The following is a 15,409-nucleotide window of genomic DNA, read 5'->3' as shown; positions in this document are numbered from 1 at the left end:
ACAATTAGATAATATATCATGCCTGATTCTCTAAGGCAATGACTATTCCATACAGAAGACATTTGCTGTTAGTGGGATGCAAAGCTATACTTTATTAAATGCAGTTCAGCCTGGGTTCTTTGGGGTTCCATGTACATGGTACCATATAATCAAGTGTGAGTTAGATACTGGCAAAAGAATAAAGTCATAAATTCACCAAGCAATGTCAGGATGAGATAAATTAATGGCTTAATGAGGTTTATATGGATATATGATAGAATCATAGGATCATTGAATGGTTTGGGTCGGAAGGGATCACCATCCCTACCATGGGCAAGAATACCACCCACTAGAACAGATTTCACTCAGACTCCCATCCAACCTGGCCTATCTGGGCAACCTGTTCCAATACCTCACCACCATTACAGTAAGGAACTTCTCCCTAATATCTAATCTAAACTTTCCCTCTTCCAGTTTAAAGCCATCCCCCTTGTCCTATCTCTACATGCCCTTGTAAAAAATTCCCTCTGTAGCTTTCTTGTAGGCCCTTTTAAGTACTGGAAGGCTGCTGTAAGGTCTCCTCAGAGCCTTCTCTTCTCTAGGCTGCACAGTCCCAAATTTCCCAACCTGTCTTCATAGGACAGGTGCTCCTGTGGTTAACTTATTAACTCTCCTCTGGACTCATTCCAATAGGTCAACAGCTTTCTTGTATTAAGATATATGCATATCCTAATATGTATTTTATTTAAGCATCTCAATATAATACAGATCTTGAATTACCAGTTTATTATTATCGTTTATAAAATAAATCTGCCCTAAATTCCATGTGATTTCAGTGTGACTTCATTTGAGAAATGTTTTTGTCTCCTCATGGAAGAGATATCACAAAATATTAAAAAACCTGGCCATTGCCTCTGGGTACAAATGCATTGTCTGTGATCAAACTAGTAAATAACTTCTACCAATTGTTTCTCTGAGTAAAATGCCAAATATTTTTGTCTGTGAAAACTAGGAAGACTTTCTTTCCTGTTCCCTAGACTTTTTTGAAGAAGCATTAAAAAACTTGAAGACCCAGTAAACTCTAATTTCAGAATTTTCAGATTTTTTTAGTCTTACTTACCTTATTTTTAATTATGAGGAAAATATTCCCAAGAATGACATTAACAAAAATAGCTATAATGGAAATTAGTTTCGCATTTTTCTTGTCAGATTTCTGGAAACCTTGATCCTGCGAATAAATACCTGTCTGTAACTTCATTTACATAAGTGGTCCCACTGAGCTCCATGACCCTGCTTTCAAATACCTGACTGCAGTACTGAAGCTGTGTATTTTAGTGGTGTGTGGAAACTTCAGACATGTAATTTTTTTTGAGATATAACCCTAATTATAAAAAAATTAGTGCTGCTTTATATGAAGTTTGTTTTGCTTTCAAAGCCTCTTTTCTTATCCTGCAAGATAGTGACTTCACATTAAACTTGTGAAGTCTGACAAAATTGCAGACAGGAGCACATGACCAAGAAAAAGGTGAAAAGTTCTTTAAAAGGAGGTTTATGACAGCAGTAAGATATGTGGTTTTGCAAAGAATGTAATTAATGAACAAACTGAACTTCTGTGGCTTTATATTATGACTTTTGAAATAAATAAGTGTTCATAGAACTGAACCGATGAGATATGTTTTTATAAAACTACACACAAAATATATTGTGACTTTGCTATTTTCTCTTAGTTCCTCTTAATCATCTTAATAAATGTTCCTTACTTGGTGCCCAACCTAGTGTTCTCATAAGGAGAGTGTGGAAAAGTGTGCCAATATCCAGTCCTTCCCGCTGGTAACACTCTGCCACATTTTTAAGCATGATCTTCCCAAAAGATGAGAGAAAGTTGGTGGAATTTTTTCAGACCAATCACCACAGCGTAGAGGGACTAAAATATTGCACTTTAGTGGTACAATGCTGTGTGGCAGCAAAAAACCCCACTAAACTATTCCTCTCTTTCCTTTGAGGGATTGCTATATAATCCTTTGAATGGCTCCCATGTGATATGCAATCAGTAAGTTTAATTTATGACCCTTGTTACTTTCTAAATGTTTAATTAAGTTGGTGCTTTACACTGACTCATAAACCTATAAAAGCTGAAAGTGGTAAACTGATTATTCACTGCACCTGCCCTCCCAATATGTTTGTAATGAAAGCTGCTAATCAGCAGTCATGGTGCTAAAAGTTTGCTGTTCAAGCACTTGTAAAGTAAAGGCATACCCTGCAAACAAAGGCTTGGGAAAAGGAGGGGGAGGCAGGAAGGAGCAAAATTCACAAAAATCTCTTGCAAGAGAAAAGGACTTACATGTTTCCTTCACCATCGTACACCCATCTAGTGCTGCCAAGTCCTTCATAGTCTGAAGCCCAATAATACAGGCATGCATTAATGTGTAAGATAAACAGCAAGTATCCAGTTGTTCGAATGACCCTATAAAAGTCAACAGATTCCTGTAAAACAACTTACATTTTTCCTTCCTTTTAATATAGAACCCATTCCTTTTTTGCATCAACAATGTTAATATTACATGTCTACTAGGTAGTTCCCCATCTGTATTGATTCTATGAAAAAAATAGCTGGCAGTTACCCACCTCTCACATTTGTCCAAAGTCAAAAAAATGTCTTTCCTAGAATATTTGACATGGGGTAACTGTTAAATTATGGTTCCCTGAGGAGTTTATAATCAACTTCTTTAAATGGCTATGAATATTTACACAAATTTGAAGCTACATTAATGAGGCTAGAGGGTACAAACTGATGCATTTGACAAACTCTCTTCAAGATAGGTTCTAAACTTGAGAACCAAAGCTGAGTTAATTTCTGAGGTCGCAAATGAACTGCTTTGAAAGAGCTGTGCTAGGAAGCCTGCAGTAGATTCTCTCAAATTTAGTGTTTACAGCAGGAGTTACATCATTCCTAATCCCAGTTCTTATGCTTATGGCCAGTTCTTTGAAGAATACCAATGATGAACTACTTAAGTACCAAGCAGCTTTCTGTTTTATACAATAATGATCTCATTGTATATCCTCTGTTCAGTGAATGGGGATCAAAAGAAAGATCTCCTGGATTTAATCTCCATTCAAATATTCATACAAGCAGGGGATAAATAAGCAGGGAAAGTACAGGACTTGCCTGAACATAGAGAAGCTGGTATGTAATTAGTATGGCCAGTCTTCGCGAACGAAGATTTGGGAAAGGTCTTTTACCCTTCGAGCCTGCGCAGTGGATTTTTTAGGTGAGACACAGTGTACACTGAACTAAGCCCACCCTTTAATCCTAAGGTTCATCTGCCGGGGCTGAGCAAGCTTGGATGGTGGCAGTGAGGTCCTCAGAACGTAGGTTTGTTTCAAGTGACCTTCTCTTAGATGGATGGCCTTACAGGGCTGACGAGTTCCATCTGCCTGGAGGACTTCCCTGACCAGGAATCGAACCCAGGCCGCGGTGGTGAAAGCGCCGCATCCTAACCACTAGACCACCAGGGTTTATCTGCTACAGCTAGAATTCAATGCAATTTGGAGTGCAGAATAACTGAGTATGTGGTTTTATGAAAATTTAATAAGATCTAAATATGTTTGGTGTATAAACCAAGTTAATGGGAGATAATATCAACCATTACTGTGGTCGGTTCTGTATTATGCACTCCTTTGCTGGTTCTTCGGGTGCCGTTGCATGCCCTCCTTGACCTCTCTGTGCCATTAAGCAATCTACCTAAGTGTCCTCTTCTTCTTTGTGATGCTGACAAATGAATGCCACTTCTCTGTTTAAAAGTTGGTGTGCTTCCAGGACAGCTCTGTTTAGGATTGCAAGCTATTGAGAACAGCAGATAGCCGTTGTGATCTAGTAATATTGCAATATTGACCATACAAGGTGTTGTGTACAAATTTGAATCCATTCAAGTGGACTTCTGAGATCTGAGTGAAGATTCTGGAAGCCTTTGCTACAATATATTTTATATTTCTCTAGACACGTATCGAATCTATCACAATGGGTAGATAAAATGTAAGTAACCTTTGCCAGCTCTATTCCTACAAACTCAAACTAATTAGTTTGAGAAGAGAATCCACCCACGTACATACATTTGCCGTGTAGAAGTTTAGTTTGATATTATTTAGTTAATTGGTGACTTATTGCTCAAATTATGACTATACCAGGATCTCAGACCAAAGCAACATTGCTACATTAAAACAAAATGAGATAGTTTGCACAAAAAGCCTGACTTTTTTAGACTTTTTAGCTCCCGCTTATGTTCTTCTTCTGTATAACTACCCCTGTTCTCCATTTACCGATGAGCAAAACCAGGAGTTGGCATTTTCTGAACTATGAGGTAGAAAATAGATTCACTTCGTAATATTTAAATTCTGGAATTTACATTCTGCAAGTGATTTAATACTGAAAATCTAAGTGGGCCTGGGAAGGAAGCAAAGACACCAGAAGCAACACAGAGTTGTGGATACTCAACCAATATCATGCTAAAGAAATGTCTAATAAGGTAAAGAGCTTTGCCGAATAGCTGGCTCTGTCTTTCCATCTACTGTATATATTTCACAGGACCAGTGAGATCTTGCTCATATCCCTTTCTCAACTTCTCCTCTGAACAATCATTTCCCATTCTGTATTTTTATATAGTGTGAAACTCTGTCCCTCGTAAAGCTGTTTATTTTGGTGAAAATGAGTTTGCAAATTTGTTCCCATTTCTTTGAAATCCATGTAGACACAACATTATTGTTATATACAAACTAGTTACTTTATCCAGAATTATCTATATATAAAAACTTTATCTCCCAGTACTCACTGCAAACATTATAGGAGATATAGAAAAGTCATTGAGTTATTGCTCCAAAATGCAAAAGACATAATATGGAAAATAATTAATTTAAAAACAATTACCTTTAAAACTTATCAACATTAGAAAAAGTTAAAAACCATCAGCAGAAGAAAACATATTCTTTTTAATGAAATTAGAAAATGGAGAAGATAGAGAGGCAATGACTCAGACACTGTCATCTGTGGAAATTCAGAAAAATCCTCCATTGAACCAACAAGAATTAAAAAAAAAGAAAATAAAAGAAACCGGACCAAACCATGAAAGAGTCTTCAATGACTGAAAAGAGAGGGCATTATATAAGAATATAAGTCTGTATTCTTACATAAGAATAAGCTTTTTGAAGGTCAGCATCTCAAAAATACTTTCATAGAACTTTCAAACTTCTGTTTTATTTCACAGGTACATGAAAATATGAAAGACATGATGTTTCAACTTCCTTTTCATATTTAACTAGTTTTAAAATCTCATAAGACATCTCATTTAAATGTATAAATATCAAGTGTACCATTAAGTGCAATAATCTCTGAAATAGAGTAAGATGGTAGACAACATATTCTTGTTTCTGCATCAGCAACACAGAGGAACAATACATGGCCCAAAACTGGGACAGAGAAAAGAATCTATTGGTGTGGAAATTGCACAAGATAAACTAGGGCTGATGACATTGACAGTAGACGACAATAATGGTGACAGAGTAGATGGGTTCATTGGGTTTTAGCAGCATCAGTGACAGCTGAGGGGCCTATGAAACTTGCCATAACTATGTCCATGGACTGCTTGAGTTGCATCCAAAATTCTTCCTGTCAATGCAGGAAGTGAGAACACAGTTCAGCAGACAACATTTATAATCACTATTTGAGAATTGTGCTGAGTTGGTCCTCATTCCAAATGTAGTCAATGCAGTGAAGGATCAAGTTTCTGTACATGCCAGGTTCATAGGGAGAGCATATTTGAAGAAAAATGTTGACACAGTCTCAAGCTCATAACTCTTATTAAGTACAAATAAACAGCTACTGAGGATTTGGAACTGCTACTAGCAACCTAAAGAAACTTCTTTAGTTCTTTCACTAAAGAAACTTCTTTCTGATACTTTTGATCAATTAAATTTTGGCAGGAGCCTCAGTTTGGTAAATATTTTGTCTGAACCAGGCCAACTGAACTGAGATAGATTTCATATGTGAGTGAAGCCTTACATATATTAAAGATTACAATAAAGACATATTTTAAAAAAATTAAATTGAACAGTTAAAGACATATCATATTCCATCCAGTGCTTAACTGACAACTCATAAAATCATGTGATTTGGATCATATGAAATGGATTCTGTGCCCAACTCTGCATGTTACTCAAGTTTTATCAGCACATACCTGTAGATGTATGCTTTTTCCATAATAGCTTCCAAACGATCATTAAACTCAAAGAATGTGTTATGCTGAATGGAAAAAAAATGAAAGCAATCCAATCACTGTTCTTGAGTACACATCTTTTTATAATTGTATAGATATTAATTCACATACACATTTTGAAAATGGATTTTTCAATAATCAAGCTTCCTGTAGACATTGTCCTGGTTCCAGCCAGGACAGGGTTAATTTTTGCAGTAGCTAGGAGGGGGCATGGCTAGGACCCAGAGGTTATTCGATATCACCTCACCTCATTGCTGGGGGTGGGGGAAAGAGGCTCCATTCCAGAGAGAAGCAGTTCCTTTTGACTGAGAAAACGTGTGGGGGGGAGCTGTGTGGTATTGCCTATTATTTGAGGAATTTTACCATGTGAATAATTTCTCTCATATCTTTTGTTATTAATATTGTGGCTGTTGCTGTTCATTTTCTTATCTCATTTTTTCCAGTAAATTGTTCTTATCTCAACATGTGATCTTTGCATTTTGTGCCTCCAATTGGAGGGGGGGGAGCAGCATATGGTTTTTAGTGAGAGTACTAAATTGAAGAATACCATTCCTAAACCATGACAAACATTTAACTAAACGGTGAACTGAAAAGCAAAGATAAAAGTTGAGTTAAATGGTTTTTTGGGTGTTAAGTGTCCCATTAATCTGACTACAGAAATAACCTTACTGATTTGGTCAGACTGCTGCAGATAAAATGACTTCTACTTCCTTGAATGTATATAATTGCTTGGACAACTTGATCACAGAGAATTATATGCATTAACCCTCCTTTTCTCTTTTTCTGAAATTCCAGTAATTCTCCAGTAAGTGACCATATGTATCAACAGCCACATACTAGGTGATTCTATGTGGTATCAACTGCAGCTGTATCAAATTCTTCCTATTAAGTATTTGTCCTTGACCTTTAGTGATAGTTTTTAATATTTGTATATTTGTATATAGATTTTTCTTTGTTTTTGTTCAATACACATCTGTTTGCCTAATATGGGGTCCTATTTAACTTTCCATTCTTTCATATTATTTCGGTTCTGATTTATGGAATTTTGTTGAATATTAAAGTGAAGAACACCCTCATTTTATTATCAGAGTTCTTGTGTCTCCCCCACAATGTTAAATGAAAGACAATTCTTTGTCAACATATTGATTGTATGAAGGGGAATGTATTTAGCTGCGGAGAAGCCTGCTGTGTACCATGTTCTAATCCCTTTGCAGACCCTTCATTACACAATTCCAGGTGTCTTTGGTTCAATAAAAAAGTGGGTTTATGCTTGATAAATATTCTGTGCATAGTTTATATCGTCCTTAAAATTCCTTCCTTTGCTTTTAAACACCAGTCATAACAAACAGAAGAGGAAAAATCATTGGCAATCATTAATGATTTTTTTTAATCTTTGAAAACTAAAGAGGTAATTTGAGATAAATTTAATTTAAATTATGTAAAAAAAACAGCTTTAATTACAAAATATCTTTTGAAAGTAGTAATTAAAAGCTGGAAGAAAAGTAAGAGAATAAACACTTAATTTGGCTAGACTATAACTTGTATTTTTTGTTGGTTTATTTACTGATATTCTACCTTAACCTGAAGATATTTTACAATTTCTAAATTTCATATTCCTAAATATTATAAAAAACTTTCTGTTGAGTTGCAAAACATTTATGCATGGTTAGCCATCCATCACTAACACAGAGCTTACCTTTAGCATCCTGTTTACTCTAAGTGCTGGATTAAATCCAAAGAAGAAGTATAAAATGTCAAATGGCAATACTGATATCACATCAAGCTGTTGAAGAGCAGAGAGGTCAATTTAAACTTCATAGTAATCATCATGTATTTATTTGCTGTCAAAAACTTGCTTAGATTGAATCATGACTGCAATAATATTTGAAGAGTCAGCATGCTAAACATGTAGCTTCCCAAAGCACTGACAGGCAAAATTATCTCTTTGAAAACACCAACAGCTTTGCCCTGCTTTTAAGTTCTCTGTGCTTGAGATCTTAATCTGTTTCATGGGGATTATTAATAGTATCGCATATATTTGATTATTAATACATACTGTTATTTCAGTTGTAGTTCTGATAAAACTAAAATGTTAGGCATGTGGCTGGTGAGTGGAGGTGGGGAGACCACTCTGCAAGCGCATCTTAAAAGTCCTTCAGCTTCTAAAACCAGACTGCCTAAAGCAATCTGGGGGAGCACAAAGAACTTCATATTGATATCAGTAACACAAGGTCTACTTACCTGAAATTTCACAGTGCTGTGGTAGAATTTTTTCGTTTCCACTTTGTCTATCTACAGGGACAATGAATGGAGAAAAAGACAAAGTCAAGAACAGAATGTCAAGAATTAGCCTCTGCTACTCGACTATAATTATTATCTACTGATAGTAGGGATGATGACAGTTTAATGATAGTCTGAAAGTATGAATGGTGGGAGAAGTAGTACTTTTATTAGTCCAGTTTACAATAGATCAGATTTTATTAGAACTATTTGAAAAAATGAGGCTTAGGATTTGTCTGATATTTTCCAATCTGTTCCTTACATTTTTTTTCCCCCAAAACCTTCCTCTCAAGACATCTATACCATTTAATGCTTGACCCAAACCTCTTCAATTTCAGGGTGAAAAACTGCATTTATCTGCAGTGATTCCAAGAAAAATGCAAAGAGTGTTTCTGATGGTGTTGTACAAAATTAGCTCTTGAAAGCTAGCATTAACATGCTAGCATTATTAGCATTATAATAATCATCATTGCATTCATTAGCAGTGATTAGCTATTTATTTTTAATCTGTTCTTCACGGGAACTGAGGCTAATGCCTTAATAAGAAAGGGTAATCACAAGTATCTAAAAAAAATTATCTATTTTTATGCTTTCTGTATTTATATCAGAGACACTTTAAAAAGAACTTTAAAATCTTAAGCATATTTTCATGCCAGCTTTCACTATTATCAGTTTAAGCATTAAACTAAATGCAGGAGATCAGGCAGTAGATGATCTCTTTGTGTGTTAAAATCTATGAATTGTAGAAACAGCTTCAAGGGAAATACAATGTAAGCTTCCTATGTCAGAGTTTTAACTTTGCTCATAAAAATTGAGTTTTGTGGGATTTAGGCAAGATTGCCAGTTGCTGAATGTCTTGGTCTGGAAACTACATTACACTGAATTGCATTTAATATCTGTTCAAATGATATTTGCACAGCTTTATCTGTAAAGGTATCTTTAATATTGTGTATGTACAATGTATAAAATTTTATGTAAAAACACTGTTAAAGCTAGTTCCAAATTACATTTGAGGATATATAATTTTGAATTTTCTATCTGTTGGACACAGTAATGTCATGCTGAATTATCAAAACTATTTTTTTTTTCTGAAATAGTTTTTTTCTGTAAGAAGTTAGAGAATCAAAAGCAAGGAAGATTTTAAAGAAAAGTTAATATTCTAGATGTCCTTTTGGTATGTTAAGGGTAAACTGACTTTAGAAAAAAATAAACCCACAATCTCACAGTCTTTTACAAAACATCTTATCCTGTCCAACCCTAGCAGAATATGCACTGTCTTCGACTATGATTCTGGTATAAGGGGAATAGAAAGGTCAAACTTTCACACAAACATACAAACAGATGTATATATGCATGAGTACATGTGATATAATCATTGATTCAAGTTAAACTTCACCAATTTAGTCCTTTTGAGGACGATATGCTTGTTTCAACTGCTCTCATCTGTTACTTTCAAATCTGTTTTTTCTATTTTTAAGAATGTAAGCAATGGTTATGTTTTTTCCCTCATAGAAGAATGGAAGGTCAGTGAAGAATGGCAGGTCAATGAAGAAGAATATATGTAAACAAAAAAGTTACATAATTTGACATAGTGAGAAGAAAAAGTGTCAGATTGGAGGAATTTCTATATTCTACTTTAACACACATCTACTACCTATGGAAATCCCACCTCCAGTACTTACTATTATGTCTCCCCCTCTTACAAATCGCACTCGGGGCTGGAAAATCAGTAAGTCACAGAGGTAGCAAATATCACAAATGACATCAATGGCAAACCAATATATTGTGTTACTTGGGGTTTGATATGGGAACACATAGCGAAGGGGAATAAACCAGCAATTCCAATTATAGGCGATTGTCACAAGCATGAGCCATCCTACATAACGGCGATCTGAAAGAAAAAACATTGAACTTACAGGCATAAACTTAAGAGTCTACTGTCATTCTTTTAGACATATTTATTGCAGTCTCTGGGAATGATTCTGTCCAGAGCAAGCTAGCATTCTCCCTTTTTCAAGGCTACACACTGCTAAAGTGATATAGATGGAACTAGGAGTCGCATAAAGAATTTGCAAACAGGAAAAAAGATGAGGTAATGAGACCATACAGAATTTTATGCATCTGAAGAAATTTCATACTATCATTTTGCATGCTGTTCATGTGTGTTATAACTGACAAAATAATTATTTGGCCCTAATTAATGGTACAAATTCTGGATCAAGAAACTTGAATTCTAATTGTGATTGGTTTGTGTACCATCTTTGTGCATACCATCTTTACAGCTGGTGTCACTTTTTATGTCTTTTTCCTGTTTGGAAAGATGTTGTTTAGGGCAGGGCCTCTGCATCCTTCTGAGTTGCAAACTGGAATGTGTATCTTATGATGGCTCACAGGTGCTATGTAACACCAGGTCACTTCAATATGTCTTTACCCCATTCTATTGCATAGCTTTTAATTTACCTGTGTATGAGTCTATGGTCTCTGGTAGCTGCAGATGCTCCATGTATTTTTTCAGCGGGGGTTTTTTGAATTTACAACACAACATATCACAGTAATGATCCTCCTCTGGCTTTGCTTCTGCCTCCTCTTTCTTTTCTTCTTTTTTTTCTTCTTTTTTTTCTTCTTTCGGTGGGGGTGGTTTCTTTGGTGCTAGACACAGAGGATGCCACAAAGGGTGGCATTTTAATAATGGCTCAATTACCACACCCTGTTTTAACATGAACAAGAGCTTCATCATGTTAAAATCTCTTCTAAAATTCTAAAAACACTAGGCAGTGACTAAAATTACAGTTTATTATACTAAATGCATTAGAAAAAGAATTGAAGAATAAAATCACTACTGGCATGAACGCGTGCATCGGCTATCATGAACAGGGCACTTAGGTTACAGAGTATATCTGTATTGCTCTATTTCCCTGAACAGTGCCCACAAGTTATGCCTTTTATAAGACTTGCAAGAAAAGGTTAATTCATAATTCAGCATTCATTAATGCAACTGGGCATTTCTCTTTCCATGACTGTTGAAAAGAATGCATGCAGTGAGAATGGAGATAGGAAAAGACACCTGTGCCATGGGCTGATCTCTCCCCTCTCCTGAGACCTGATGTACAAGACACAGTAGGTGAAACTAGTGGGAAGCCTATGGTTTTGTATATTTCTAGGCTTATAACAGTCTTGTGGCACTCCTTTGAGCCCACTTCTTTCTTCTTTGGGCTAGATAATGTTGTCCACACATGTATGCTGTTAATTCTGGTTAGGATACACATGCTTAACAGTAAACTGGCAAACTAGGTCTGTAATAATTTAGGAAATAAATGATTTTAAGTTCTACAAAGAGAACAAACTAGGTAAATGAGTAAAGAAATAATTAAAAAGAAAAGAATTTCTTTACCAGATGGTATAATTTATAGTTCTTCATGCACCCTTTTTTACAGTTTTTTAATAAGCATATAAGCTACAAACAGCTTCTAAAAAGTTTCAGAACATAGAATCATCACACTCAATTCTTTGTGAAAAGGAAAAAAAAGTCAGACTTTCGTCTGAAGAGGAAAAATATTGATTTGTTTTATGTTTCATATTTTGTAAAAAATCAATGATTAATTAACATCAGCTGAGTCTGATCCATTCAAACCTGGATTTAAAGTCCTCAGTGTGTCCAGAAGATTGCTGTCAAGGGTAAGATTTTTATTACTTTATTTACTCAGCAGATCTCATCATAGTGACTAATATCCACTCATAATATTTGTGTGTTTCTTCATATGTCTCTGATTCATCTCCGTGAATAAACGTATTTGGGAGCTATTTTAAAATCCAGAGAGCTTCTTGACAGGGATGATTCTAGATATTGCCTCTATAAGTTTGTTTTCCCAAATTCTTCAGTGATGGAGTTCAAAGGGAGCTTGTACCTAAGGACCTGGCTTGTTGTAGAGAACTACGGATAAATTGTATTCAGTGGGCGCAAACTGATCCTTTTCAGTGGATAAATACACTATTCTTACAAAAAATTTATCACAGTATTTTCTGTTCCCACAAAATAATTTTCAAGTTTTAAGCCCAACAAATTCACAGCTGTTTTGAGAATCACTTACAAGCTGTAGGACTGCCTTCAGGTGAAGACAGCACTGGGTCGTTCAGCTTTTCCTTATAGACATTTGACCTTTCCCGCATTTTTTTGATAATCTCTTGAAGCTGGGCCTCAGCGTACTCATTTCTTGGGAAACCTGAAGGTATTGGCTTCTGTGTGCTAATTAAAACAAAAAGAAATAAAGCTTTATGTACTGGAAATTAATGGAAGGAAACAACTCTAATTCTATTTCTGAGCTGAAGCCAGACATTTAGATCTTTACTGAGCACAGTGCTTTTTCACATCACTTAATTCATCCTAAGAGGAACTTAAGTTACCTGCTCTTGCTTTCTGCTTATCCAGCAGCAGTTTATGTCTTATTTCATGCAGAGGAGATCAGGGTACCCTGTATAGCCCAGTACACTAATGACTTCCCACTGCTGCTTTTCATCAAGTTCTACTGTGGCTATGTAAAGCCTAGAGCTAATCTGATGTATTCACTAAGTGACAAGGCATGCTTTTCCCATCTGTGCATAAAAATATGCTCATTATTGTATGGTAATATCCTTATGATGGCAGGAGATAACTGAGCTAAAGACTGAATTGGGGGTGGGGGGAGAGAGACTATGCTTAATTGATGCTTGGGAAAATTGATTTCATCTAGGTTTTTTATGGTTTCTTATAGCTAACATGAGGTAAAAAAGTGCATCTGTTTTCATTGAAAACACTGTTGTTCTTCCTGAGGTTTCTTCCTTTTTGTGCTAGTGGCTTACTCTGGGTCATAGTAACATCAAGCTGATATTCCAGCACTCACAACATTTCTTCAAACCTGAGGACTGTTGATTTTCAAACACCTGCAAACTCATATTCTGCACTGAAACAAATGTTTTCATTAGGATTTGTGTACGCTGGACAGTCAAATAGAAAGTGATTCTTGATCAACTCATTTGGGCTTATTCATATTTGAAATTTCATCCTCAATTACTTGCTACGGTGTGATTATGCAAACTGGGGCTGCTTTGGAGTGTCACTCAGCTGGCAACCAGGCCACACATTTGGACTTCCTCTATGTGGAGACCAGGATATGGAATTTTTTTCCATACCTTGATTCAATACTTCTCAGCTGATGTACCACACTGATGTAAGGGTTGAGGGGAAATGGCTGTGACTGGCACAGGGCAGCTCAAGGCCTCCTTCCACACAGGTCACAATTGCTATCCCTGTACCAAACCCCTGAAATCTATGCCCAATACAGGGGTTATAGCAAAGAATTGTTCTTTTTGTCTTAACAGTTTTTCAGTTGTGTCCCAAATGCCATGGGGATGTGGATATTACAGCAAGAGAAGTGGCAGACCAGGAGTGAATTGTGCTTGAAATGACCAGATTCTTGAGAAAATCTTCCCAAAGTGGTATCAGAGCACCTTGGGTACGGGAGAAATGAAAACTACTCCAAAGTAATCTCTAAATAAACACCATATCTCCTCAAGACCTAAAACTACTTTGAAATTCCTAACAGAAGGAACTGTAACTAAAAAAGGACAGTGTCAGAGTGGGATGTGTGTAGCTTTCTGAGCAGCATGGTTTTCTGGAGACACAACACACATCACGATGTCCAAGAAAGTATAATTTAAGCATGTGAAAATCCTTCAGCAATAAAACCATTGGATAAAGTGGACATATGCTGTAAAAGCAGCAGAAGAAGCAGAAGGTCAGAATTATATGCTTGTCATTCCTCTAATTTAAGTCTAGTGTAGCGTCTATTTCTTAAAACTCCCCAGATGAGATTAATCAAAGAAGTTCTGATACATTTTGTAATCTCATCACAGTTCCTTTTGTGTCACATATTCCCTTTGCTCAGGCCATCTGCAATGTAATGAAATCCTTTCTTGTTTTGAACTAACATGTCACAATTAGTTTTTCGGCTTCTATGCAAAGAATTTAAAATAATACATCGTCTTTGCTGTTGCTATACTTGTTCAGGGCATTAGCTATCTTGAAGTCAAATACACTTATCACAAGTGTCACGCCAAAGGCCCCTTCTATCTGCTTTCTAGGGACCTATAAATTTCATGGTATTTTCTTATTTCACAGAATTTCCAACAAAATTTAAAGTCTCCTCTATCATGAATTTGGTGCTGTATCTTTTCAGTGTAGTGCAGAGGAACCATTTTTCTGTTGGTACTGATTAGAATCTATGTGACTTAGTTTAAAACTATTCACCCCACAGTTGATGAGAAATTGATTTTCCTTGCCCTACTTCTCATTTGGCTTGCATTGCCTTCTCCTCTATTTTTCTCTAGTAACGAAATGCTTACTTTAAATTTTCTCTTGTTAGTACAGATGGAAGAAGCTGCATGTTGAACACAGCTAATTTGAAGATGTTCATATACATTCACTTTGTGTGGAGGTGTACTTCAAATTGCCTTGGCTAATGAAGCCCATTCAAACTTCACTAAATCACTTCTAATAAACTTGACTACTTGTCTCGCATCAGGTGGTGCTAGGATTTGTCTCCAAGTTGTTATTCTTTAAGCAAATTTATCCCTGACCTTTGTGCAATATGTTACAATAGGCTTGGGCCTATATTACTTACTGCACCATATAGTCCTTTACAGAGTGGAAATGTTTATTCCCTGAGGAAGTAATAGTTGCATGTGGCCTGGGGAGTGTAAGTCAGGACCATAACTCATGTACTATACACACATTCTTGTTATTACCTCAAACATATTTTGTTTAACAATAGCAACATATGTAACATGCGAATAATAATAATAATGAAGTTTTCTGATATTTTTCACTCGTAGGTTTTATTTTTTTAGCT

At 35.9% G+C, this 15,409-nt stretch overlaps 1 protein-coding gene across 1 annotated transcript in view; it reads right to left on the bottom strand.

Annotated features, from left to right (window-relative positions):
• CNGB3 (cyclic nucleotide gated channel subunit beta 3) overlaps nt 1-15,189 on the bottom strand; it is a 33,602-nt gene extending 18,413 nt beyond the window's left edge. Inside the window, exons 1-9 of the mRNA XM_032675324.1 lie at nt 15,182-15,189; nt 12,614-12,768; nt 11,227-11,232; nt 10,986-11,123; nt 10,208-10,416; nt 8,487-8,537; nt 7,942-8,028; nt 6,207-6,271; nt 2,321-2,443 (exon numbers count right to left, since the gene is read on the bottom strand). Of these exons, the coding sequence (XP_032531215.1) occupies nt 2,321-2,443; nt 6,207-6,271; nt 7,942-8,028; nt 8,487-8,537; nt 10,208-10,416; nt 10,986-11,123; nt 11,227-11,232; nt 12,614-12,768; nt 15,182-15,189 (842 nt within the window). The remainder of the gene's footprint in view (nt 1-2,320; nt 2,444-6,206; nt 6,272-7,941; nt 8,029-8,486; nt 8,538-10,207; nt 10,417-10,985; nt 11,124-11,226; nt 11,233-12,613; nt 12,769-15,181) is intronic.
• Nucleotides 15,190-15,409: the final 220 nt, after the last annotated feature.

The sequence above is a fragment of the Chiroxiphia lanceolata genome, chromosome 1, assembly GCF_009829145.1.
Source record: "Chiroxiphia lanceolata isolate bChiLan1 chromosome 1, bChiLan1.pri, whole genome shotgun sequence".
Classification (NCBI taxonomy): Eukaryota; Metazoa; Chordata; class Aves; order Passeriformes; family Pipridae; genus Chiroxiphia; species Chiroxiphia lanceolata.
The sequence above is the reverse complement of the archived record's forward strand: the minus strand, read 5'-3'. Positions and strand labels throughout refer to the sequence as shown.